General features: G+C 37.2%; 2 protein-coding genes across 3 annotated transcripts in view; one reads left to right on the forward strand and one right to left on the reverse strand.

Moving 5' to 3' along the window:
* The window catches only part of LOC126762743 (F-box/LRR-repeat protein 7), a 346320-nt gene that overhangs the window by 184281 nt on the left and 135194 nt on the right, over window positions 1-26845 (reverse strand). The gene's annotated exons all lie outside the window — the stretch shown is intronic.
* LOC126762687 (atrial natriuretic peptide receptor 1) overlaps window positions 1-26845 on the forward strand; it is a 188038-nt gene that overhangs the window by 26784 nt on the left and 134409 nt on the right. The window contains exons 2-5 of one of the 2 annotated variants that reach the window (XM_050479633.1): window positions 21499-22016; window positions 22047-23436; window positions 26032-26215; window positions 26362-26564. In XM_050479633.1, coding sequence (XP_050335590.1) covers window positions 22563-23436; window positions 26032-26215; window positions 26362-26564 — 1261 coding nt within the window. In that variant the 5' untranslated portion in view covers window positions 21499-22016; window positions 22047-22562. Of the gene's footprint in view, window positions 1-21498; window positions 23437-26031; window positions 26216-26361; window positions 26565-26845 lie in introns of both variants that reach the window. The other variant, XM_050479624.1, reaches the window with a different exon arrangement.

Below are 26845 nucleotides of genomic sequence, written 5' to 3' on the forward strand. Positions count from 1 at the left end.
ATAAAGTATATTTTCAGCTATATTTTAAGATTTTTTTTTTGTATAAAAATAAAAAATAATGGAGTTATGGGCTGTTTTCGGAGGTGCCAAAAAAAAAGTGCCCCAACTGCTGACATGATTCCAGACGAATGAGTAGCTGCAACAAACAAATTCAAAAAGTTTATTAAACTTAAAGATATTTCCCATAGAATGACCTACGAACTTTGAAAAATATGAAAAATTATCAAAATGGCGTAATTTTGAAAAAACAATTCGTTTTTTAGGTTAAAAATTGTTTTTTTTTAATGCCAAATTGACAATTTTCAACCAATCAAATAGATCGTAGATCATTGTATAGTAAATGTATTCAACAATACTCAGTTTTAATTTGAAGTCGATCGGTTAATTTCTCGTTGAGTTATGGTGTCAGAAATTTTGGAAAACGGCGTTTCGAGAAAAACTCGTTTAAAGTTTCGCTCATATAAGATTATACCTGCGAGCGATCGCTCTTTAGGACGCTATCATCCAATTTTTTTTTGAAAGTGTCACATTGGTACGAGGGCTGCTATATATATTCTGGCCTAGGACAACACTGAGTGTTGCCAGGTGCAATCTGACATTTCCATTGGAAAGTTTGACATTTTTTAGCATAACATCACTCAGAACGTTTTGTCATTTAATCGTGAATTGTTTTATTTACAGGGAATTAAAAAATTCATCTCGGCCAAAAAATGAAATTAACTCGTGAACATTTTCGTGCGATCATTTTTCACAACTTTCGACGTGGATTATCACGACAAGAGTGCATCGATGAACTAAAATCTTTGTATGGCTATGAAGCACCATCCTATAGCACTGTGAAAAACTGGTACAACGAATTCAATCGTGGACGACGCTCGCTCAAAGACGAATTCCGTGAAGGTCGTCCAAAAACAGCCGTTGTGCCAGAAAACATCGATGCCGTACGTGAACTGATAATGCAAGACCGTCATGTAACATACCTTCAGATAGAGGCATGCCTATGCATTTCTCCCACCAGCATACATTCGATATTGCATGAATACCTGGCCGTAAAAAGGTTTGTTCTCTTTGGATCCCGCACAATTTGACAATCGCTCAAAAAAAGGCTCGTGTGGATTGGTGTAAAGAAATGCTGAAAAAATACGATCGCGGTGTTTCAAAAGACGATTATAAGATCGTCACAGGTGACGAATCATGGATCTATGCGTAAAAACAAAAAAAAAAAAAAACATTTTCGTTGATAAATATGCCTATTTACATTATTAGGCCAGAAATATATATTGCAACCTACGTATAGCCCCTTAAGATCTTAAAATGCCAAATACTCTCAGAGAGCATTTTAACATTTTCTGATTACTCTCAGAGTTTTACACACGCAAACGACGCTTTCTTGGAACAATACACAAGGTTGCATTTGCATAATTTTCGTGGAAATTAACTTTAATTTGAGCTACATTAGGTTTAAATTGTTGAAATTTCCTTAATTATTCAATCAAGAGAAAGATTTTTCATGGTTTTTGTATGTCTAACTGCGAGACTTACATGGATTTGCGTTCCTTGCGCGTGTGTCTATCAATAACAATGAAGATAAAAATAACTTTATCGAAAAATTATTTTATAACAAAAAAGCAAATATTGTCAGTTTTTCTATTTTCGGCTTATCAACTGTCCGTAACAACGAAGTGATCAATTAGCACCCTAAAGAGACGATATTTTAATGAATCATTGCAACTTGCTTCGGTTAGATTTACTGCACGCGCCTGCCACTGATTCTTCATATCACAACTAACTGCTGATTTATTTTCCATTTGGCGTGGTAAGCTGATAAAAAAATTGTTGTTTTTATTGATTACTGACAAATACTTCATAGATTTATAAAAATACTTACACCATATATATATATTTATTTTTTGTTTTGCTTTACTAAATATATGAGCTTCTTAGCCGGTGTTGAAATATTGCCAATCGAGTAGTAGCGAGTATAACGGATGTAAATAACCATATAAGTGGGTATATGATACGTAGGTTGCCTATTATATTTTGGGTTTTGAGAACATAAACAAGTTGCAATCACTGATAATCGCTTGATTGTTTTCGAATTATGAGAGCTCGCTTTGTCGTGGTGAAGAGTGATCCGTCTTTTAAAAGACAAAGTTGCTTGTGTATCACCCAGAATTTACTAATCTGTGTGGTTCTGGTAGTATGGTTGCGATTTGTCCAGTTGTTCCAAAAAAACCGACAATTGCTTGCAAGTGCTTCGTTCGCGTACAATTTTTGTTGGATTGGGCTGATCTTGAAACCATTGCTGCAGTCACCTGCTTGAAGTGGAACCGCCTCCCAGAAACATCAAAAGGCCTTTCTTTAACTACGTCGACGAACTATTATACGCCGACCAGACTTCGGACGCAACTACAGACATGCACTGACCGCCACTCACAGTGGAGCCATAAACACCTTCACCGACTCCCTCTCACTGAATGGCATACTTGGCTTCAAAACCACCAGCAATTGCAGATGATGAGCTCTAGTCGATGCGAGAATCGAGCGTGACTCTTGCACAGCTTTTTTCTGGATACTGTAGCAGATTAAACTCCTACTTATCTAGAATCGATCTCTACATTTCAAACATTTCTTCAGCATGCAACGAGTCCACGCATGGCTCAAACTCCCATTTACATGTTCAGCTAATCTTATACATTTGACACCTGTAGCCCTATGGTCCGACCGCAAAGGAGAGAAGACAACTCTGGCTATGGAAGAAAGACGGAATAGAAATAAACACAGGCGAGGAAGCAAACTCTCGAACTCTGGCAAGATCGGTGGACAAGGGAGAGCAAAGGAAGATGGGCCGCAAAACTGATTAAAGAAATAGAGAAGAGGCACTGTAGAAAACACGGCGAGGTAAATTACTATATAACACAGATGCTGTCCGGTTACGGGTATTTCCGCAAATACCTATACAACGTGGGAAAAGCAGAAAGCCCAGCATGTATTTACGGAGACGAACCACGGAGGACTGTACAAAACAAACTCGGAGAACTAAGTGAGGAAAATCTCTTAGAAAAAATGATATCTAGCAGCGAAAACTGGAAAATAATTGCCTCGTACGTGGAACATGTTAAACGCAGTAAGAAAAGAGACATGGACGCAGATTCCCAATAGAAGACGAGCCAAATAGCTTGATGCTGGCTACAAAATCGTAGGCATCCCTGGACGCAGGGAGAATAGAAATTGGCCTGTAATGGGTCCATCTTGGAAACCTTGCGCTGAAGTGATAGAAGGGGAGAGTATTTTAGTGGGTACACCACTCACGTAGGATGACGATCCCTATATGGTGCGAAGGCATTTTAAATTCTCCTTACGGCCTAAAAAAAACAAAAATGGTCCGACCGTGTCAAAACAGCACGTTTTCTGTATCGTTGGATGACCTCGATGATAACTTATCCGTCACTTACCACCATAACGGACCGTTTCAACAACAACAAAAACTGATATTTACATTCGGGCGCATACGCTTAAATCCACATTTAATCATCTCTCACGATTTCATAGACGTATTGCGAAACAACGCTGTTACAGTTTTTTAACATTTCTGCCGACCAATCGGCATGAGGTTTTTTTGAGCGATGGACAAATTGTGTGGGATGCAATGAGAAACAACCTTTTTTACAGTCAAATGTCTATGCAATATTGAATGAAAAATGAAAAATGACGATCTTGCAATATCAGTTTGCGCACAATGGTAATAATTTCCATAACAAGAATTGATTAGGACAACCTTCACGAAACTCGTCCTTGTGTGATCTTTGACCTCGATTGAATTCACCATATCATGATAAACACTGGTACTTGATGCAGATTCATCGCCAAAAATTTAATTAAATTCATCGATGCCCCGTTGTTGAGTTAGTTGACGTCGAAACATGTAAAAAAAAATAATCGCATGAAAATGTTCGCGATTTGAATCCACTTTTTGGTCCAGAAGAATATTTTAAGTTACTGTAAACAACACAAATTGGACTTGTAGCTTTAATAAACTTCGTTTTGACAAATTTAGGATTTCCTTGGTGCCGCAGCCGATCTTCGTATAATAATTATTAAATTGATTTTTTGAAATATTTTATTACAATTCATCTTTTGCCGAAAATAATGAAAGCAGTCCTGAAGTTAAGCTTCCGATGTTGTTTTTGTAACAAACAGTTGCGAAAACGATCCCCATACATTCAGCGACTTCACATTCGCCCAAGTCCAACATGCGCTACTGACTTTTTGCTTGTTGTAATCTTTATCAATGTTGTTGTCGAGCAAATACTGCGGAATATGCACTTAACTAAACATCATAATATTTAATTTTCGTTACATTTTCTGTTGATGAAATACACAAAGAACGTAATTTAAATTTCTCGTATCTACAGTTAAGTACAGTCGAATACTGTCTATTTATAGATATGGCATTTTGAAATTAAATTGATAAGACGCAATTGATATGGATACATTACTTAATTGAGAATATTGGAAATGTAATGGCAACTCCTCCCCTTAGCAATTTCATAGCATATATTGTAGTTTAAAGTACTTTACATAATTGAAATTATTTTTAGACTTGGCGAATCACATAGAGAGCCAAGCAATAAAATGTTGGTTTAATTTGTTGCTTTCGCTTTTGGAATTACTCAAATAGACATCTGCCAGAATTGCGAAATTCGTTATAACAGATCAGTTGAAAAGCCCCCGGCCTACCATAGTAAAATATTTTTTTTTGGCAAAATTGCTTTTTTTCATCCAACATACTTAGTTCCCTTCAAGGGTAAAACACTGATTATAGCGGCCTTCAACTTTTCGATACCATTTTTGCAGTACGATTTGTCCTTTGCTTTAAAATATTTTCATTTGCTTCATATTTCAGCGATCACCTCTACAATCAAAGAAAATTTCTCGAAAATAACAGCATTTGGTCGAATAAAATCCGGGTGAATTCCGTTATCGTAGAACCGGGTATTTCTCATTACTTGTTTGTGTCTTAATTCAAGAAATGGCAGTGATCCCATAGTGATCATCTACAATACTGAAAATCTACGCATACAATAAAAGCTAACTTTATAGAAATTCTACGAATATAATAGAAAATGAAAAACAAAGCTGTACAAATCTAACTTCAAGAAGTTTTTTTTCTTCATTGAACAAGTCCTTTTGATCTTATTTGGATCGAAGAGCAACCTGAGAGATTCAAGAGCTGTCATTTCATCCAGGAAAAACAACGGTTTGGTGCTGTTTGAGGGCCGATCGAATCATCGGTTTAATGCCTGAACTTAAAGCTTGTGATCTCGACGATATTTGGTATCAACAAGACGGTGCCACTTCCCACACAACGCATCATACAATAGATTTATTGAGAGAACACGGAGATAGCTTCACCAAGATTGTATGATATCACACCGTTAGACTTCCTTGCTTCGTTTCAGGCCTTGGTGTAACACATCACCCTTGCCATACGCCAGTTAAAAGTCGAAATGCTCGAACGAGTAATCGAAAATTGAACTCAACGGATGGATCAACTGATACGTAGCCACGGCCAACATTTCAAAGAGATAATCGTCAAAAAACAAATGCCAAAGAATGTTCTTTAGAATGATGATAAATATTCCCCATTAAATTTGAAGTTTCTGCGTTTTTCTTTATAAAAGTTAGGGAACCTCGATAATTCATTTTCACATGTTTCACATAACATTTTCCAAATATTTAAAATTCGTCTCTAGCCTTGGAACTGTCACCGTCCATTAGCTTTAATATTGAGTTGGTAACATATTTGAATAAGAAGCACGCAAAATACTAGTATCTTTAATTAATTATCTGTGACAATCTAAAAATAATCGTCACATTACGCTTAAGGCCGTTATGTCGAAAATTAAGCACATTTTAAAATCGCAAATGCCTCGTTTATCACACACCGAGTTTCGGTGCGTTATTTTGCCTTTCCATAAGCTAATTATAAATTTAGATTACTTTTCGTAATTATTCAAAATAAATCAATTGCAAACAAAGTTATAGATATAGTACAAAGATATTTGCCTGTCAGCCGTAAGCTTTGCGGTGAGTTCTAGTAAAATAATTAAATATTTTATTTATAAAAAGTAGTGTACATAAACCTGCAAGTATTGAGGTTACTAACCGCAAATCGAGACACATTTTACACACATATTACCGGCAATGACTTTCGATTTTACTTAGTCTCCATTTACATTACGACTACGAGGGCAGTTGCCTAGCTTTGACAAAACTATTAGCGGCAGCAAATAGTGTAGTTGGAATATTAAACTTAATCTTCGGGTTTGTGAAACTTATTAAAGAAACTGTGCGTTGAAAATCAATATTACAAGGTTCTTTTTTGAAATAGCTGGGTACTTTTGGATCGAAAATTTTCGTATAAAAAGGAAGAAGAATCAGAGTTACATAATCCTTTAGAGGTACAAAGCTTTCAAAGACGGTCGAGAGATCGTTGAAGACATGCCGCGTTATGGACGACGTTCGATCTCTTTAATTGATGAAAATATTAAAGAGGGGGAGAGTGTGGGGTTTGAAAATCATTAGGCAAGTGTTAGAGAGATGCTCGACATCTCTCGCTACATCGTTCGAAAAATTTTGGTGAATATTTTGAGTATGAAACGCATTCTTGTTCGTCCCGATAAAACTGATTTTTTTTTTTCAAAAAAAAGTATAGTAAACAGGTCTCTTTGAGCATGCTTGATCATGTGAATTCCGATCCCACATTCATGTAGAGCATTATAACTGGCGATGAGACACGGGTTTATGAGATTGACATGAAACAAGTCAACAATCAACGAAATGGAAGGAAAACACGAGTCGAAACCAAAAACCACGAAAAAGCCGCTCAAAACTAAAGGTGGTGGTCATTGTTTTTTTTTTTCAATATTCGTGGTTTGGTCTATCATGTATCCGGATCAATAAGGAGTTCTATTTGAAGTTCTACGTGAGAACATCGTTCAAAACGGCTGAAATTGTGGAAGAAGAAATTCATCAATTTTACACGATGATAACGCACCATCGCAACGAGCCATGATTTTCACCGAATTTAGAGCTAAAAATGCAAGCAACATCATCGATCAACCACCATATTCAACAGATTTGGCTCCGTGTGATTTTTTCTTGTTCTCGTATTGAAACTACCGCTTCGTGGAAACTATTTTCAGGCGATCGAAGAGACAAAATTCGCTGAAGGAGCTGAAGGCTATTACAAAAAGTGCTTATGAAAAGTGTTTCGAGGACTAGAAAAATCGTTGGCATAAATATATTACATCGGATGAGGATTACTTGGAAGGCGAAAAAATAATCATTAATGAATAATTAAATATTTTTCGTTTAATTTACAATTTTCGGTTACTTTTTTGTCACAACTATACATAAGTACTCTTCACATTAATACCGATCTTTCAAAATGTGTTAGCCCTTGCCACCATGCATTATTTTAGACTGACAGTTGGATCTAGACTTTAGCCACATGTATTAACTTAAACTTCTGACATTCCAGCAAACTGATTTGTATAACGGTCTGTGGAAGCCTTTTTTAGGAAGATACCTGTAAGTAAGCAGTTCAAATGCTTATATACATTGTCTGATATTTAATCAGTTATCAAATCAATATATAACTCGAAGATCAAAATTCAAAAGTTTGAAAGGTTTGAATCAGAAATTCCAAGATTAGAATGAATCTCCTATTTACTTTAAAAAAATTGAAATTTGTTGAATATAAACTCAGTAGTAAAACTATCTTTGATCAAAGAAATATATTTGAATTTTCAGTAAATAAGTTCTATAATTAAGTCCTACTACCAGGTTGTTCAATAAGTTTTGTCGTTTGATAAGAAAAACACAATTTTATGATTCAAAATACACTTTATTATTCAGTATAATCTCCCATAACATTAATCAACTTGCTCCAACGATCCTCCAATCTGTGGTTGCCATCCCTGAAGTGAAAATCCAGAAGGTCTGCAAAATACGCTTCAACTGCCGTTATGATCTCTTCATTTGATGAAAAACGCTTGCCACGCGTAAATTTTTTGAGTTATGGAAACAAATGGAGGTCACTGGGGGCCAAATCTGGTGAATACAGTGGATGCTCCAACAACTCGAACTTTAATTCATGGATTTTAGCCATTGTCAAAATGCTCTTGTGACACGGTGCATTGTCCTGATGAAAAAGGATTTTTTTCTTCTGCAAACCGGGTCTTTTTTCACGAATTTTTTCCTTCAACTTGTCCAAAAGGTTGCAATAATATTCAAAATTAATTGTTTTACCAGTTTGCAAGTAATCCACAAAAAAAATTCCTTTCGCATTCCGAACAAACTGATCCCATAACCTTCTATTTCAAAGGATTATAGCATAGGTAATCAACGATGTTCGTATATAGGTAGTCCGATTCTAGATTAATCAAACTACGAGATAGTTCCGTTCCATCATCAGCGGAACCAAAAAACCTTAGCGACAATGTCTTAACTCTTAGAAGCTTATTCATTTTTAGATTTCAATCATGTTCGGCCTTAAAACCTTCCACGGTGTTCAAGTGCTTACATATACCATACATATGTATATAGTATCTGTCTATAAACAATCTCTTCTCACGAATATTTGCCTTGATAATACTTCAATATTATCTAAGCAATGATTATAACATTTTTCATAAACCTAATGGTTCGACAGTAAAATTAAATTAATGGCTTTTAATTTAAGGAATAAAATATCTTTGAGTAACGTCATTTTATCTGATATTGTTTTTAAAATATTTTTGCATAATTAAATTTAAATCCACCAAATCATCATTGCTAAAAACTAGCCTCGCATGGCAGTACTATAAGATAAATAGACGATATTGAGTATTTTATATACTTATATAAATAAAGTTTCGAAAAAAGAGTAAGAGAGAATAGATGGCCAACAAATTCATTACATGATTCACACTTTCGATTTCATGAAATTCTGTTCGACTAGAATACTACTGTGGGCCAAAAATAGTAAGACTTCTTAATTTAAATTTCGCGCGAAAACCCATTCGTCGAAATATTTTTTTTAGGTTGGTACAACTGTGTTGGATTTCATGAAACGTATTATTGTGGGCGATGAGTCTTGGATCTATGCTTACAACCCGTAAACAGACGATCAATCGGCCAAATGTCATGGCAAAGGTGAAGCCGAAAAATCCCCTTCAAAGCAGATTAAAATCAGTGTTATCTTGACAATTTTCTTCGATTATCGAGTTGAGGTGCACACCGAATTCCTGCTGACCGGACAACAAGGAATACTATTTAAGTGTTATGCATAGTTTGTGCGAAGCTATTCGTAAAAAGAGGCCGGAATTATGGGCCGACAACTCTTGATTTTTGCACCACGATTATGACTTCTCCGTGTGATTTCTCCGCTCCGAGGAAACCGTTAACATTGTTTTGTTGTTATTTTAGAAGATATGTAGTTTAGAACCAAATTATTCTTTATTACTCTGAGAACTATTAAGTTGTTGTAATTTTTATTGATGTCGTTGTCTCTGTGCAAAAAGCGGCTATGGGCATTGCAAAGGCGTTGTTGGTGGATGTTTCTCTGCTCACATACCGACGAGAAATATGTGAATGGAGAGAAGTCGCTGGAGAAAATGTGCAGTGACTTTTTTTACGAGTTCGTCGCAACTAGAAAGAAAGGTTGGAGAGGAAGTTTCCTCTAAAAAGCTCTCCGTCAGCCTTAGCTTTGGGCTACCACTGTAAGCACTCTAATATTTTTCAGGCAGAAGTAGGTGCTATCAAGGTGGCGGTAGACGTACTGCTACGGAGTGCAGCTTCTTCCAAAGAGGTGATCATTGTTGTGCTCGCAAACACTGCGCTCAAAGTCAGTCAAGGCGCGTGCATTCTCACTAGTAATAACATCAATAAACTTCATTATCTTCATATGATATATAAATTGAAAAGCTGATGAGAAGAGGGAAATCCTAATTCCGATCACATCGGAGTAGGAACGAGTAGAATCTCCGTTGCATATATTGTCATCTAACACCAGACCTATGGACCTCAAATGCGCTTAGTAGTCTTGCTCGACGACCAGCTTCTGTGCAACTGCGAGATCCCTCTGGCCTAGAATTGAACGTTGGAGGTCTACTGAACTCCTTGAACCTTATCAATAGATATTCAAATCCAAACGGACTCAAATTGTCAAATTTGTACAGGAGAAGGTGAGCTGGAAAAATCCAGGTACTCTCTCCTCCATTCTCCAGTTTTTTCTAAGTTTTGGTTGAAACATCTCAGCAGTCATAGCTTCAGCCAGGCGGCATAGCCAATACTGATATTAACTGTCTCAACAAATTTGTGTTCGGCTCAAAGTGTTTTATCGATTTATGACGTTATTTATAATCAATGTTATAGGAGTTGTAGGTACCACAAAGGTGCAGCATTATAAACAGTCCAAGTGAGATTCTTGTTTGGAACAATTTTAACTCTAATCTAACCTGTCATGTAGCTCCAAAGTTTAATATCTTTATGTTTCACTAGTATGTGTAATAAGACATTTTGAATCGGATGATCCGAAAAACATGTCAGGAGAATACGGTTCTTATTATATCGAGCCGAATACATATATGTTCCACAAACAGATATAGAGAAGTTGCATCTGTATACAAAAGCAATAGAAGGCATACATAATTATAAAATTATTCATAATAATCGAAGATTAATTTATAGAAACTGGTATGAGGTTTCAAGACTATGTTATAAACATAATTTTAGATCCAACCTAAGTTAGCGATACAGAAGACTTTAAAGCAGAAAGAAACCGTCACACTACTTCCAAGTATTTATTGTAAATTATTGAAAATACAATTGAAATTTCAGCTCTTCCAATTAAAAAATAATAATAACTGTTTTCTTTAAGAAAAATACTCTTTAGTTTCAGATCTTCTGAAAACAGAAATTCTAGGGAAAAACCGCAAACTTCTATAGTTCTGGGAGCTATTGGTTCACCTAGTTAAATTACTGTAAATATTTGATGGTTCTCGTCGGCTCTCATTCCGATAAAATAACTGAAAATATTTGACAAATCGAAAATAAATAAAATACAATATTTTAAAAAATTGTATATGCAACTGCTAGCGCATCGATTTACTGTGCTTTGTGTAAACCTGGGCAGATATGAGCACGTGCTGTCGAGTGTTTTATCTAGATAAGAAATATAGTACCGATAAAATATATTAAATTGGCTTGTGTAACGCTTATTGAGTATTATCTTTAATGAAGTGAGCGCCTACCGCAAACCTACCTAAAAAGAGGGGCAATCAAGGTTAATGTAATCAGCTGTTATAGCTATATAAATAAACATAAATAAAGCGAGTGTACTAGAACCCGAAAGAACATGTATAAATATTATTTATGTTTCTTAAACTCCAACTTCACGATGAAGGAGCTGAGGAGGAGTACGACTGAGAGTTGAAGTTGGACAGAAATTTCAATATTCAAAAGAATTGGAATGAGAGGGAGACATGTACACTCGAAAATCCTGGCAGAGAGAAGATATGTTGTTCACAAAGGATCATGATGAAATTTGCAAAGCTTTAAAGTATCGCTTCTTCAACCTTCAAAATTCATAGCCAATTGAAAAATGTACTGAAACTGGCACGCTCCAAATAAGAAACGAACAGTAAATGGCTGGAAACCACACCAAAATAGAAAGTTGTAATGTACATAGTTAGACTATTAAAGCTTACGGTAGGTTATCAGCAGAAACGAACTTCTGTTTTAGCTTTTCGTATCTCGAAATACAATTCTCTTTCCACAAAAGATTGCCTACATAAAGTAAAATGAAAGAGAATATAACAATCATAATAGAATGTAATCAGAATTCATAATCGAATATTTACATCACAACTTCTACTGAATTAGGTCCTTTTTGACGAACGCTAAATCTAAAATATCACTGAAAACGAATCACTATCCATGTATAGCAGGAAGTAAGGCCACAGAATTGAAAAGAACGCCGTTCTACACACAGAAGTAACGCTAAATATTTTATGATAAAAAAAGGCTGGGTGCAGCTTCCTTCTGCCATTTCTTCCGGACGCCTTTTAGTGATTTTCAACATAGCCTTTGTATGGGAGTAATAACCATTACAGACCACTGGATGAACGAAGTATTCAAGGGAATCAAATCAACGAAGAATATGAAGAGGTTATTAATTTTTATTTTGTTCAAATAATGACACATAAACATCCAATTCGTTTCGCACCACAACAAAAAACTGTCCGCCCTGCCGTGGAATATAAGGTTCGAGCTGATAACGTTACTAACACCATATTGCCAGCAACAAAACAAAAACATAAAAAAATAGTAATAAAAGCAAAAAAAAACTAAGTAGCGAGGCAAACAAACGCCACCAATGTCGTTTCTGATATAAACATGTGTTCCGATGGTTGTTACAACTTTTCCATATCTATTAATTTTGTGATTTTTATCTGACGTTTCTAAATGTCTGCAACTCGAGTGCGTACAAATGCCCCACAAATGCTGTTGACGCTATTGGTTCGGATTTTGCGCTTTTTCGGTATTACCCGGATGTTGTTGTTATCAGCTACACTGGTCTGCACGATATGATGACGAGGATTCTAACTTAAAGAACGTGGCTTTGACACGAATATGAACCACAGTGGCGTCACTAAAGGCAATAAAGTTGTTTTGCGCCAATAAAAATGTTAATTATTAGCGAAACACAGTTTTTTTGATGAGATTTCATAACATCGGTTCAAACTTAGTCACTGTATTTTGCTCTTATCACTGGCCTGTTCGATTCGCTGCACTTTATTGTCGAACTCTACTCTCTTGCTGCATGTGTAACAAGAGAGAGCATGGAATTTCTCTTAAATGAGAGAGAACTGTCTTCAAATTAGTTACTACTTTGTATTCTGTGCTCGACCGATCTGAGTACAGCTTCACAGAAAATCTATGTTAGTTAAAGTCAACAGGCAGAAAGAATTGCCCACCAATGTCTTTTTCTTTTATCAAACCATCTCGAATGTTTAAAATCGAAACAGAAATGAAAATTTGTTACTTGTGCTGCTACTAATTCAATAGAACTGTCGTTGTCGTGCTGTCTTTCTATAACTACAATCTCTGGACCTTGGCGTTGAGGCGTTTATTTATCTCTTTATGTATCAAAAAAATAAAGGCAATCAACGATAAAGCGAGCTCCCACAGCAATTAGCTCTACAAAGTCAGTAGAAAACTGAGAATTACCAAAACAAAATAAATAAATAAATTAACCCACTTCAGCCAGTGTGAGGGAAAGCCCAACTAAATTTTGATAAGTGTGTGTCTTCTACTCTCTCCAATTGAATACCCAATGAGGAAAAATGTAAAAACAATAAAATTTCCTACACCACAGTCGCTCCGCCCACTGCTTTAAGTAGGCGTGCATGTATACTAAACAAATTTCTGTGAGTGCGTGCTTCTACTATTTATTTTTAATCAACTCGGTTGCGTTGAAGTGAATCGGCAGGAATGTCAATGAGTATTTATGTGTATCTAAAAATAGCATGGCAGCTTTGAGTACTTAAGATAAGTCAAGCGATACAAATCATTCAATAAAATGCATCGTGTTTTTGATATCATATTTTGACTTGTTGTTTCTATATATAATGTTACCCTCTTGTCTCGTGTAACAGTTACGGCTTCCGTTAGTTCTGCGTTTGTTATGACAGCGCTGAGGTTTTTTCTAATCCGATAATAGTAGTTTTGCGGTTTCGCAATTCTGCTTAAATTTCATTATTTTTAGTTTACGTTATACTAACAGATAGAGCAGGTACTATTCCATATAAACTGATCGATCAAAGTCAAACTCTTGTTAGGAAAAGTTTTTTATTTGAAAAGTTATATTAACAAAATTTTAATTAGATTATTACCCAAGGCAACTCATCGATTTCCGAACAAATTATTCATGTCATCTCCCCGCACTGAAGTGAGTTCGCATGGTTAGACAGAACAAGCGGTGGGGTTGATATACATATTACTGTTCAACGGAGCGTTCCCTGAAGTAGATTTTTCAGTTTCGAAAACAGAAAAAAGTCACTGGAGGGCCAAATCTACTTATATACGTATGCGATGACTAAGCGCCGAAACTCGTTTCATGTTTGGCCAAACAGTCAGTCACAATCATGCTAGAGTCTGACGGTGCATTTTTGTGGTGAATAAGACATACATCATTATCTGTCCACAAATGCCAGCTGGAGGTTTACTAATACGAGCTGAAGTCTATGTCGAACAGAATCGCAACGCTTTTTGCAAAGTTTCACAGAGACCTGATGTTTATTTCTTATACTTTAGCCAGTCTCTGGCGCAGCTCTAAGATATTTGCGGCAGATATGACCGGCCATAAAAAGAATCGAAGCTCCAGAGTCCCAACGACGGGTACTTCCCTACACTTGCTAAATGTGTCATCTTTAATAATCTTTGCATGTGCTGCCAGCGAGTTGTGATCTGTGACTAGGCCAACAACCATCTTTACGAGATCGTGTGAATAGAAGGCTTGCCAGTTTTCCTTCCCTTCCCTTGCTCCAGGCCTTGGCGATCCTGCATGTGTCTAAGGTATTGCATCTCACCCTGATCCGTCTGTCGGATCTTTCGAAAATTTCGTTGTGTACCATTTTCAATGACTTCCGTATTTCCTAAACTGGTTCGGAAGCCAAGCGGATGGCTCTTTTGGCAATCTCATCCGATTTTTCGTCAGCAAATGAGTACATATGCAGCCCCTTTTCGGCAACATCTATAAATACTATATTCCTGCTTCTAAGGACATTCTCTGACGTACGGATGTGAGACCATTGCTTTAATAGCGGCCGGGCTATCGCTAGAAAATAGAGCAGTATTCCGACAGCTTGAAGAGTCGCCTGAGATCTAGCTCCGGGCAATATAACTCGCTGCTGTCCGCTCTGGTGGTTTACGTAGTCTCATAGTCTCATATTGACACGCTCCATATTCAAAACAATAATCAAGATGGTGATACTGGGGATCCATAAAACATATTGAGATTCTCTGGCATCTCTCTGATGCCAACACGACCACTTTAAAGCACTATTTCTTTAACTTATTCGATGTTATCGTTAATAACCCTTTCAGAAACTTTTTCCTTGATTTTCTGACTTAAAATGCCTCAACTAATTGACTCTCTGGCTTGATCTAAACAAAAGATATTGAACGTTCCTTATGAGCATATATATACAAGAGATATGCCTTTATTTATAATATACATATATATTTGTTTTGTATTCTAAGTGCGATAAGGTTAAAACAGTTCTTGTGCGTCTTGCAGCATAGATGAACACCACATTTTACGCATTTTGGGCGAGGTGTTCCGGTTTTACAAAGACAACATCGTCCTTTCTCTCCCCAAGCTGTTCAATCATCATTTTCGTCGTATCGCTTTGAGTTGGGGGTTTTTCAACAACATGACGGCGCTTCGAACAAGACGCCTCTGACGAAGAAGGTGAAGCCAGAGTTGAGTCGATTTCTGCATTTTGCATGGCAGTAGAGCGTCCCCTCGTCTTTTGATCAAAACTGAAAAACACCGACGTAGCGCTTTAGAGCTCAGTTGCGATAACCATCTGGAATTTTTTAAGCGGCGTTTGGATTAACGATTTTGAGATGTCTCCGATACAAGAGTCAGGAATTGATAACTTATGCGCATAGGCTCCAATGAAATATTTTTATGTACCATTTATTGGTGCAATGTTTCACTTTATAACAATAACCGGTTTCGGAACTTCAACAATTACAGTTTGTAATTTGTTATGCCGAGTCCATACGAAGGGCAAGTTCCATCAGCAGCATAGAGCACAAAGTCATAAATATTCTTGTCTACATTTTCAGTCCCCACTTGTGATGCTTAGTAGAGTTGTACAGTATGAAGGATGGTCTTCCTGAAATATGCAACTAACCTGATCATCAATGTTCAAAGAGGAACACCACTCTTGAGGTTGATTGTAGATTTTTTTTTTTTTTTGAGCAACGATAATAGTAGACGAATTTTGTATAATTCGTCATAATTGTTATCGCTTTTAGATGGTTGCTTTGGCTTATCAAAAAAATTGATAAATTTCTTTACTTTCTCAAATTTATTTCTCGGCATCGAATCTGTTATTGCGTGCCATGAGCATCTAACACCGGCAGCTGAACTACGTCCAAGTACAACAAAACTCTAAGAAATCTGCGGATACGAGGGCTGCTATATATATTCTGGCCTAGAGCAACACTAAGTGTTGCCAGTTGCCATCTGACATTTCCATTAGAAAGTTTGACATTTTTTAGCATAACATCACTCAGAACGTTTTGTCATTTAATCGTGAATTGTTTTATTTACAGGGAATTAAAAAATTCATCTCGGCCAAAAAATGGAATTAACTCGTGAACATTTTCGTGCGATCATTTTTTACAACTTTCGACGTGGATTATCACGACAAGAGTGCATCGATCAACTAAAATCTTTGTATGGCTATGAAGCACCATCCTATAGCACTGTGAAAAACTGGTACAACGAATTCAATCGTGGCCGACGCTCGCTCAAAGACGAATTCCGTGAAGGTCGTCCAAAAACAGCCGTTGTGCCAGAAAATATCGATGCCGTACGTGAACTGATAATGCAAGACCGTCATGTAACATACCTTCAGAGAGAGGCATGCCTATGCATTTCTCCCACCAGCATACATTCGATATTGCATGAACACCTGGCCGTAAAAAAGGTTTGTTCTCGTTGGATCCCGCACAATTTGACAATCGCTCAAAAAAAGGCTCGTGTGGATTGGTGTAAAGAAATGCTGAAAAATACGATCGCGGTGCTTCAAAAGACGTTTATAAGATCGTCACAGGTGACGAATCATGGATCTATGCGTATGAGCCCGAAACAAAACAGCAATCGACAAAAAAAAAAAAAAAAAAATAAAAAAAAAAAAAAACCATTTTCGTTGATAAATATGCCTATTTACATTATTAGGCCAGAAATATATATAGCAACCATCATCATCGAAAATCGTGTTGAAATATTGAATTGGCTTTTTTATTATGGCTTAACGTCTTCTTCGGACACTTTCCAACGAAACGTCTTGAATGTCGATTGGTGTTTTTCTCCATTTCAATTGTGATATATCAACTTTTTCAGTAATTAAGTGCTCCATACTTTCTGGTTCTTTAGAAATTTCTTGGTTGGCAATACTTTCTAGTATATAATCTCTAGTATAGTAAATCTCTAGCGGTATAATAGAAAAATATTTTCTAAATTTTTCACTTGTATTTTTTTCTTTCACTATTAACTTTTTTTTTTGAAATTCATGAACGACTCGCATGCAGTAAGTTTTCGATAACTTAACGAACTTCACTGAATGATTTTTGTCACTAAAGTACTTGTTTCGGTGATAAAGTATACTTCACAAAAGACTTCTAAGGCATTTTGAACGATTCCGTAACCGTGATGCAATTAGAAATACAAAATTTGAAACAAACTCGTTATTCATTTTTTATGGTAAAAATTGGCAGACAAAGTTTTGGCATCGTAAAAAACCAGCTCCGAAACACACACTAATTGACATATGAAGATCAAACTTCATACGAACACAAAAGTGGTTGTACCAATCTGTAAGTGAACATAATTTTATCGGCTTGATTTTTGCGAGCGGAGTAGAAAGTGATTAGATGATAAGGAAAAAAACCATCAGATTTCTAAGTATAATACAAAAAGTAAATTTTTTTGTTTGCTTGGCTGTGATTGTAGCTGACGTGAGATGAAATTAAATTTCCATGATACTCATCGTGCAAGCAAAAGTACAAATTTGCGACATTCAACAGTTCCCAACTAAGTACTAGTCATTACTAGTAGCAACTGATTAGTAGTGAAAGTACAGCATATTTTTCGACAACATTTGACGTCGTGTTATACACATGTGCTCGCCAATTTAGTGGCATCTCTCTAATTTGCATAAATGATGATTATTGGCAAGGGGAAGGCTGCCTGTTGTCCCAAATTTTGTTGCGAGAGCTCTACTTAGTTTATTTATTAGGCAAAAAGTAAATAATTTAAGTAAAATAACTGCTGTTGCTCATTTTGGCTGCTCATTGCAGATAATAATTTGCATTTTCAAGCAATTTGAGTTTGGGTGAAAATTAAATTAAAGAAAGTTCTAAATATGGAGCAAAATAAAAAGAAAATACGGCATATTTTACAGTACTACTACGAAAAAGGCAAAAATGCATCTCAAGCCGCCAATAAAATTTGTGCAGTTTATGGACCCGATACAGTTTCCATTTCCACCGCACAACGATGGTTTCAACGTTTTCGTTCTGGTGTAGAGGTGGTCGAAGATGCGCCACGCTCCGGAAGGTCTGTCGTCGAAAATTGCGATAAAATTGCTGAATTGGCCGAAAGAGACCGGCATAGTAGCAGCCGTAGCATCGGTCAAGAGCTGGGCATGAGTCATCAAAAATTCATTTCAATTTCAATAAAAAAAAAAAAAATTCAATAAAAATACCGCAAGACTTTTTTGACAAACCATTATTTATCTAGATAACAAAAAAATAAAATAAAATAATTTGGAAGTGAAGTGAGATATACTCGTTTACAGACGTTACAGCAAAATAGGATGCGCGACATAATGGCAACGGGGGGCAAGGAGATTATTGATTGATTGATAAACGGGGAATGCATGGCTAAATGACAATAACCCACCTAGCCCCAGCATACGGATTAAGTCCAATATGCTGCTGGGTGCCAGCGAGGCGATGTGATCTCTATTTGAAAGTATAAATCCAAAGGCCTTTAACCTGCGTCTGCAGACTGCTATGCAGGCAATTGGCAGATGTTGTGGTGCTTCAGTCTCCCTGTCACAGTACCGGCAATTTACGTAAGAAGCTAGGCCCAAGTTGTGAAAGCGCTTCTTCAGCTTGCAACGGGCAGTGTAAAATACGACCAGTAGTCTGAGTTTGTACCTAGGGAGGTTGGTTGCGTATTTAAACCTGCTGAGGTTGTAACCCCCCTTAGGCAAATTGGAATGCCGTATGCCTAGTACCATAGTTTTTGCCAATACGTCTCTCTGCCTATCCTTCTTCCTTGCGGAGCAGCTTCTTTATGGTATGTGGGTCCAGCCCAGTGAAGGGTTCAGGTCCTGTCATTTAAGTGGATACTGCTCAGCGGGTGAACTAATCAGGCTGTTCGTTGCCGGCTATATCTTTGTGACCGGGCACCCAGATGAGGTGCCCTTGGTTACGTTCCACTAGGCTATTCAAGCGTTCTCTACACTCCTGCACAAGGAGATTGATTTAAGTCCCGCTTGACTATCGCTAAGCATAGTTATACGTTCGCTGTGATAGTTGTAGTGGAGGTTTATCTCTAATCATCAATTTAAGGCAAAGATTTCTGTCTGAAAAATGCTCGGAAAACTTCGCATAGGTATGGAGAGTTTGGTGCGTGGTCCTGCGACTACTGCACCGATTCCCTACGACAATTTCGAGTCGTCAGAGTACCACTTAATTGTACATTAAGCAGTGGTTCGAGAATATAATCTTTCCATTCAGTCTTGCTGGCAAGGGTAATCTTGAAAATCTAGTATTGTACCTTAACTCTTTTATCCGTTGGGATGAGATTACTTTACCTCTGCCACACCCTTTTGCCATCATTTGTAACAGTGTGTGTTTGGCTGCCTGACCGATCAAAAGATGAGTTGGTGTGAGTTCAAGCATGACTTCAAGTGCTGCCATCGGACAAGTGCGCATTGCACCCGACATGCAGATATATGCGTGTCGTTGCAGCTTCGATAGTTGGAGCCCTACCGAGTGAGAGGGGATCATATAATTTAATGTAAAGAGATCAGTGGAATCTATATGAGATTTGAACCGTATTTAAACAAATGTTGGATACATTATTGGTGCAATCCGTGTGATATATACGACAGCTATATGCTATAGTGGCCTGATGTGAAAAGTTGTTCTGAGCTTATAGCATTGCCTTATACAACAATCTGTGCCAAATTTTGTGAATATATCTTGTCAAATAAAAAAGTTGTCTGTACGAGAACCTGATTTTGATCCTTCAGTTTATATGACAGCTATAAGCTATAGTGGTCCGATGTCGCTGATTTCGACAAAGTAGCAGCTTTTTAAGGAGAAAAGAATATGTACAAAATTTCAGAACGATATCTCAAAAACTAAGGGAATAGTTTGCTACTATACAGATATACAGACGGACATGGATAAATGGACACAGCTCATCATGCGGAACATTTAAATATATATTTTAAAGCGTCTCCTAATTTTTTTTCTGGGCGTTACAAGCTTCGTGGCATACTCAATATACCCTGTTCCGCGTATAATCAGCATTAAATGACCTACAATATCTTTGAAAATAATACAAAAACCCTTACAGCTTCAAAAATTATTTGTACAAGTGTTACTGAATTGAAAATTTAAAAAGCACGCAACCACTTTCATGCTAAAATTCCTCGCTTTGAATATTTTAGCATATACTTACACAACTATTATACACCCACTATTGTGCATACATATATTAGTGTGATAGCTAAAAGCGACTGGGCGTATACGTAACATTGCAATATCAGCAAGCTAACAAGTAAAAAGCATAAATAACCGCCTTTTAACGTACATGTGCATTTAACTTTACACTTTTATTAAGCAAATTTATGCGAAACGAGCAATTGGAATTAAATTAAATGAAAAATTTTGTAATAAATTCAAGTTAAGCGAGGAACGCCTGTAAATATGCATCACTAGAGTAACACAGCACGGAAACACTTGCACTTGCAACTAGCAGCTGCAGTGGTTAACGCCCTCAAAAGAACAAAATAATATTATTATTTATTGTACGTGTCTGAGTAACTCGCATACATGAAAAAAGCACAGGGCATGCAATAAATAATACGAAAATAATTTACCTTTTTATTGTCGCTTGCCACCGTGTGACAATGGATTAGTGGAAGGGGGCGCACTTTACGCCATTTTATCTGCCACATCGTTGGCACAATTGCATTAACACGATTTTGCAATTCGTAAACGAATTCATTTATTTTTAACTGCTCATTGTAGTGCATTGCCTGACTCTCCCAAAGGGATTATAGCTTCCGAGTGTAAAAAATGTAAGAGACGGAAGCGGCTGTCGGAAAGAGTTTCAGTGAAACTTGGAATTTCTGAGTGTCACGACAAAAGTGAGCCGTCAGTTAAGATAACGGATTTTTATGGGTAGATAACTAAATGTGTTTTACACACCGATAGTTTGGGTCACGAAGTAGTTTGCTGGAATCGATGGAATTTCAGCAATTTGGTCAGAAATTTTGTGCTACAAAATCAATCAGCTGGTTCAAGCTAGAGTTGCTTAGAATAAATATTGTATAAATTAATTTTAGTTCTTAGCAAATTTGAAATTTTAATATTGAATTACTCATTTTTCTAAATTATCTTTTCCAGACTTTCACTGAGTTAATTACTAGCAACGTAATGTAAGGAGAGGACAGAAGTCTGAAATGGAGGAGTTCCAAAAAAAAGAAAAAGAGTAAATGAGAAAATAATATAAATAAATCATTGATTAGAACACTTCGCCAGTATTGTTTTAAAGGCTGAAGAATTGAACCAAAGCAAAGAAAAAGCAGCGAATTAAGGATTCGAGAATGATTGAAGAACAAGCGCGGCACAGAAAAAGATGTGAGAAACAAAAAAACTGAAGAGGTTGCGTTTAAAAGTACACAATATTGGGGAAAAATGGACAAAAATGGACAAAACGATAGAAATATAATAGAAAAAGACCGCGAGAATTTTAATACCTCGAAGTTAACACTTAAAAATCAAAAAAAGTTCAAGTATACTAAAGAAAATGCATATACTCAACTCTAAGTAAACTGTAGGTTAAGAATAAGCACGAACACTAAACAGTATGACTAAAAAGTGTTTCAAGAAAAACTAAAGAACAGAAACTAACCAAAACAAATGTAAAGCAAAAGAGGAACAGAAACAGAAAGTGCAACAGAAAGCAACAGAATTACAAAACAAAGCTAATAAGAAAGAAATGCAGAAATAAAACCAAAAATATGCCTCAAATTGAAATTGAACCAAAAGCAGTAACAGGAACAGAAGAAGAAACAGAAACAAAAAATAAGAAGGAACAGGACAAGAAACAGAAACAAAAAATAAGAAGGAACAGGATAAGAAACAGAATCAAAGGATAAGAACAAACAAAGTAAAGAAAAAAGAGGAACCGAAGAAGTAACAGAAAAATAAGAAAACACAAGAACAGAAGCAGAAACTGAAACATAAACAAAAGAAGAAACAGAAAGAGAAAGCGAAGAAGGCACAGCGGAAGCAATTTAAATGAAGTTAAGCAGCCGTTCAAATAGAAACAAAAGTTGAAGCAAACGAAAAAATAACAGCAAATCAAAACGGGACAGGTACTTACACAAACGCGGAATAATAAATAAAATTAATTTTGGAAAACAGAGAGAAAGCTAACAAAATTTGTAATAATTATAGAAACAGATATGAGAATAGAATTGCAAACAGAAATGAAAACAGAATTTGGTACAGAAATGTCAAGCATGCCAGAAACTGCAGCGGCAGCAGCCGAACCACGAATTGGAGTTTACAAACAAAATCGAAAACAAATAAATAAACTTCAACAACAAAAAATGCTCACAAATTATCGATCTCACGGCGGTACGCAAGCCCAACTCCCACCAACTCAACACCGCACTCATGGTTATTACGCAGATCAGCGACAACCAACAACAGCAGTGCGCCTACAAGCCGGTAGTTGCATTTCAGGAGCTGAAATTTTGATCCACACTCAATGCCAATGGACACCTACTCAAAATCACAAGCGCATACCAGCTGCAGCACGCTCTAAGTGCCACACAGCAGTTCAACCGCGTAACCAGCACAAATCGTTGAGCACAAAATCCTGTCGATCACAGTTTCGCAATTGGCGTGATTGGCTTTTTCCTGCCCAAGCATTGCAACCACCTTGGCGCAACCCCCTTACACAACTATTAACAACCTACACGCTGCTGTATCTGCTAAGCGCGTTGCCCCACGTACGTGCCGCTTGCCGCGAGGAGTCCGCTCGCGCTTGCGAAGCCATTTGTACACCGGACGGTCCCGACTGTACGTTGCGCGCACTTTTATTGCTGCCCGACGATGACACCTACACGGCTTCGTTGCGTCGCACAATGCCAGTGTTGCATTTGGCCGACCAATATATACGCGAAAATAGTTTATTGCCACCGCAGTTGAATTTGGAATGGATGACGGGCGATGTGAAATGCGATGCAGCATATGCGTCTATTAAGGCCATGGACGGCATCGTAAAGAATTGTGCACATGTTGTCTTTGGTCCAGTTTGCGATTATGCCCTAGGTGAGTACGTAGTGTGTATGGCATGTTTTGTGGGGCGTATATTGATTTATTAAATATTAATGTAATGTTAATGATTTGTTATGGGGATAGTGGTGTGAGAGAGAATTTATTGATATTGGGTGGGTGCCCTAAAAATGTTGTATGATGACAAGCACGGGATTGCCGACTGGAATGAGCTTTTACTATGTCTTGCAAATTTTGATATACCTCCATAGAGCATTCAGAATATAGTGATGTGAGTGGACTGATGAAAACACACTTAGAAATATAATGATAACAAGGAGAGTAGCAAAGTCTAGAAGACCTCAGGCTAATTGAAAAGATTTTGAAAGTTACCCTCGATCTTCCGCCCGTTAACGCCTGATGACATTTTTATTGATAAATTCTATAGGATGATCCATTTTGAGGTTCCCAACTTGTTTAAAAAAAATCACAGAAACTTCAAATTTAATGGGGAATGTTTATTGTCATTCGAAAGAACATTCTTTGGCAGTTATTTTTTAAAGGTTATCTCTGTCAAATGTTGGCTGCGGCTACGTCTCAGATGGTCCATCCGTTGAGTCAAGGCCTAAATCAAAGCGACATTGTCCGCATAGACTTTAGACTTTAGATATCCCCACACGAAAAAGTATAACGGTGTGATATCACACGATCTTGGTACCCAATCGACCGCCACAAAACGCGAAATTATCTGCTCACCGAAGTGTTATCTAAATAAATCCATTGATTCATGCGGTTTGTGGGAAGTGGCACTGTCTTATTGAAACTAAAAATCGCCGAGATCACGATCAATTTCAGGCATCAAATGGTCGGTTATCATGTCGCGATAACGGTCGCTATTGACGGTTACGTTCTCACCGGCATCATTTTTGATGAAATATGGACCATACCCAACGATGTTTTTACTGGACTCTTGAATCTCTTCAGGTTGCTCTTCGTCCTAATTACGGAAATTTTACTAGTTGACATATCCATTAAGCCAGGTGTGGGTCTCATCGATCAACAAAATATTACTGGAAAACGTCGGATCTTATTTTAACTTTTCAAGAGCCCATGGAGCGAAGCGTAATTGCTTGAAAAAGTCGAGCAAACTCATTTCTTTCACAAGACGTATTTTGTACTCTTTCAATTTGAGATGTCAATGTAAAATGCGCCAAGTCATTCCATACGTCAATCCGAGTCGCTGCAAATAGCGCCGAATCGACTCTCCACGGTCTTCGTGTACACTCTCAGCTTCGGCTGCTATTTTTTTTTTTTTCACTGCGTGCTGGACGTGGTCTATTCGGTCGAATATTATCCAATAATGAATGCTGGGTCTCAAGATAGGTGATGGTGTTGCGAATAGTAGTCTCAAAAGACCGATAATGTTGACCATAAGTTGAACGAAGTGCATGAAACACATTCTTTGCAGAACCTGAATTTTCGTATCAAAATTGAACGATTTGTGAACGTTGTTCAGGCGTAAAAGCCATTCAATGATGAAATGCCAAAGAATACTAAACAAAAGTAGCATGACAGCTTGACATGACTCCCGCGTGGTCTGTCCAAGAAGGCTATTGAAAAAGTACCACTGCTTGAATATCCCGTTAGCATATAACGTAGGTCGAAAATGGTTTCTTCGGAAAGGCTTCCTTTGGGAAACTTTTGAGACTTTTAAAGGAAATAATTAGAGTTGAATACAAAGGATGCCCTTCTTTAAATAACATTCCTACAGGAACAGCTTCTATTTCTGAAAGTTGAGCCAACTCTTTAGAACTCAATGAACAACTAGGAAATGTTTAGAAAGCAAGTAGGTAAGGTCTCTCAAAGATAAGAGAAATTGGAAAATATTCTTCTTGTAGTAATAATTTTAAGCCTGTCGAGTTTTACTAAGAAGAATTAACCTGAAACATACACATGCCTTTAACAGAAGCAACATTACAACAGGTGATACCCTCAAGTTTTGCCGCCTTTGGTCTTAATATTTGTGTCCTGTAAGGCAGGATCAAGAGCTCAACAGTAGTAGCAAAACGCTGCTTCGATATTAAACTTGTCCGAGCGTCTGTTCACAGCCGAATCTTTGAAAACTGTAAAGCCGATGAGCTTGAAAAAAGAGCAGACTTAACCAAAACCCAACAGGATGGCAACGGACCGGTGTGCCGAACCTGTCTTCGTGCGATGAATCTATGAGTCTCGCGCGAGCTCAACAAGCAGCCTGTGTGTTGTTGCAAAAGTCTATTGATCCAAAGGTCCATCACCACAATGATAGGTAAGACACTCGCCTATTGGCACTAACGCGGCTAAAGATTTTGTATGATGCATCTTGTCAAAGTGCCAGGGAAAACCATCTAGGCACTTTCTCCTCCAATGTTCAGCTTTTGCTTGGCCAAGGTTAAAGCATCTCGATTGCCATATTTTCTACGAACCTGGCAAATTGACTGGAATTGATATTAGCCGCCTCAATAAATTTGTGACAAGCTTAAGGCGCTATGTGGCGACGGTCACAACGAACAGGCGTCTCTAGCTGTCCAAGTGGGTTTATAATGTGACCTCACGAATATTAACCTGTTTATCTAACCTAATATAATATATGGTATACTCTTTGTGCTCTTTCAGCCGCCGTTAGTCGCATCGCCAAGTACTTCAATAGCAACGGCACACCAGTCATATCCATAGGTGGCGCCACCGACAGTTTTGAAGACCAGAAAACAACATGTGCTGATGAGTTCTATATGCTGGTGCGTCCCGGCGTGCTCAGCTTTAAAAGTCTCTCCCTGATGATAATCGAACTAATGAAACGGTAAGAGTAATGCGCAATTTTATGCCGATTTTAAAATAAAATTCTCTGTTAACTTACACAAAATCAAAAAGAAGAAACTTGCCATTGCTTGCCACTTAAAAAGTAGTAAATAATTTATATATTAAAGCTTTGCATCCTTCTTGCAGCTACAATTGGTCGAACTCCATAGCATTCTACGAACGTGATGGGCAAAGTAATGCCGTCGGTGAGCACAGCTGTTATTTGATGATGAAAAGTTTTGGCGATGAAATGCGTAATCTGAATTTGACATTTGCACAGTATTCCATAGTGCCGGAGCTGCGCAACCGCACCGAGGAGCTAGTACGTGAAATTGGCAATAAACACACAAGTAAGCGCCATCAAACATATGTGTCTATATATTTTTGTTTTTGTGTTACAAAGTAGTCGTTTATTTACCTTTTAACGCCACTCTCGTGGCAATCAGCAGCTGATTAGATAAGCCTCGATTGTCTTTCATTAAATTTAACAGCATGTTAAACGAAAATATGTTTGCTAACATTACTGTTATAGTAACATTTCGTATGTTAATAATAACAGATAATGTTAATGAAATATGCGGCGTTAACAGAAATTTGCCATGGAATTTAACGCTTTAACATATTCTATGAA

Source organism: Bactrocera neohumeralis, chromosome 2, assembly GCF_024586455.1.
Source record: "Bactrocera neohumeralis isolate Rockhampton chromosome 2, APGP_CSIRO_Bneo_wtdbg2-racon-allhic-juicebox.fasta_v2, whole genome shotgun sequence".
NCBI classification, from domain to species: Eukaryota; Metazoa; Arthropoda; class Insecta; order Diptera; family Tephritidae; genus Bactrocera; species Bactrocera neohumeralis.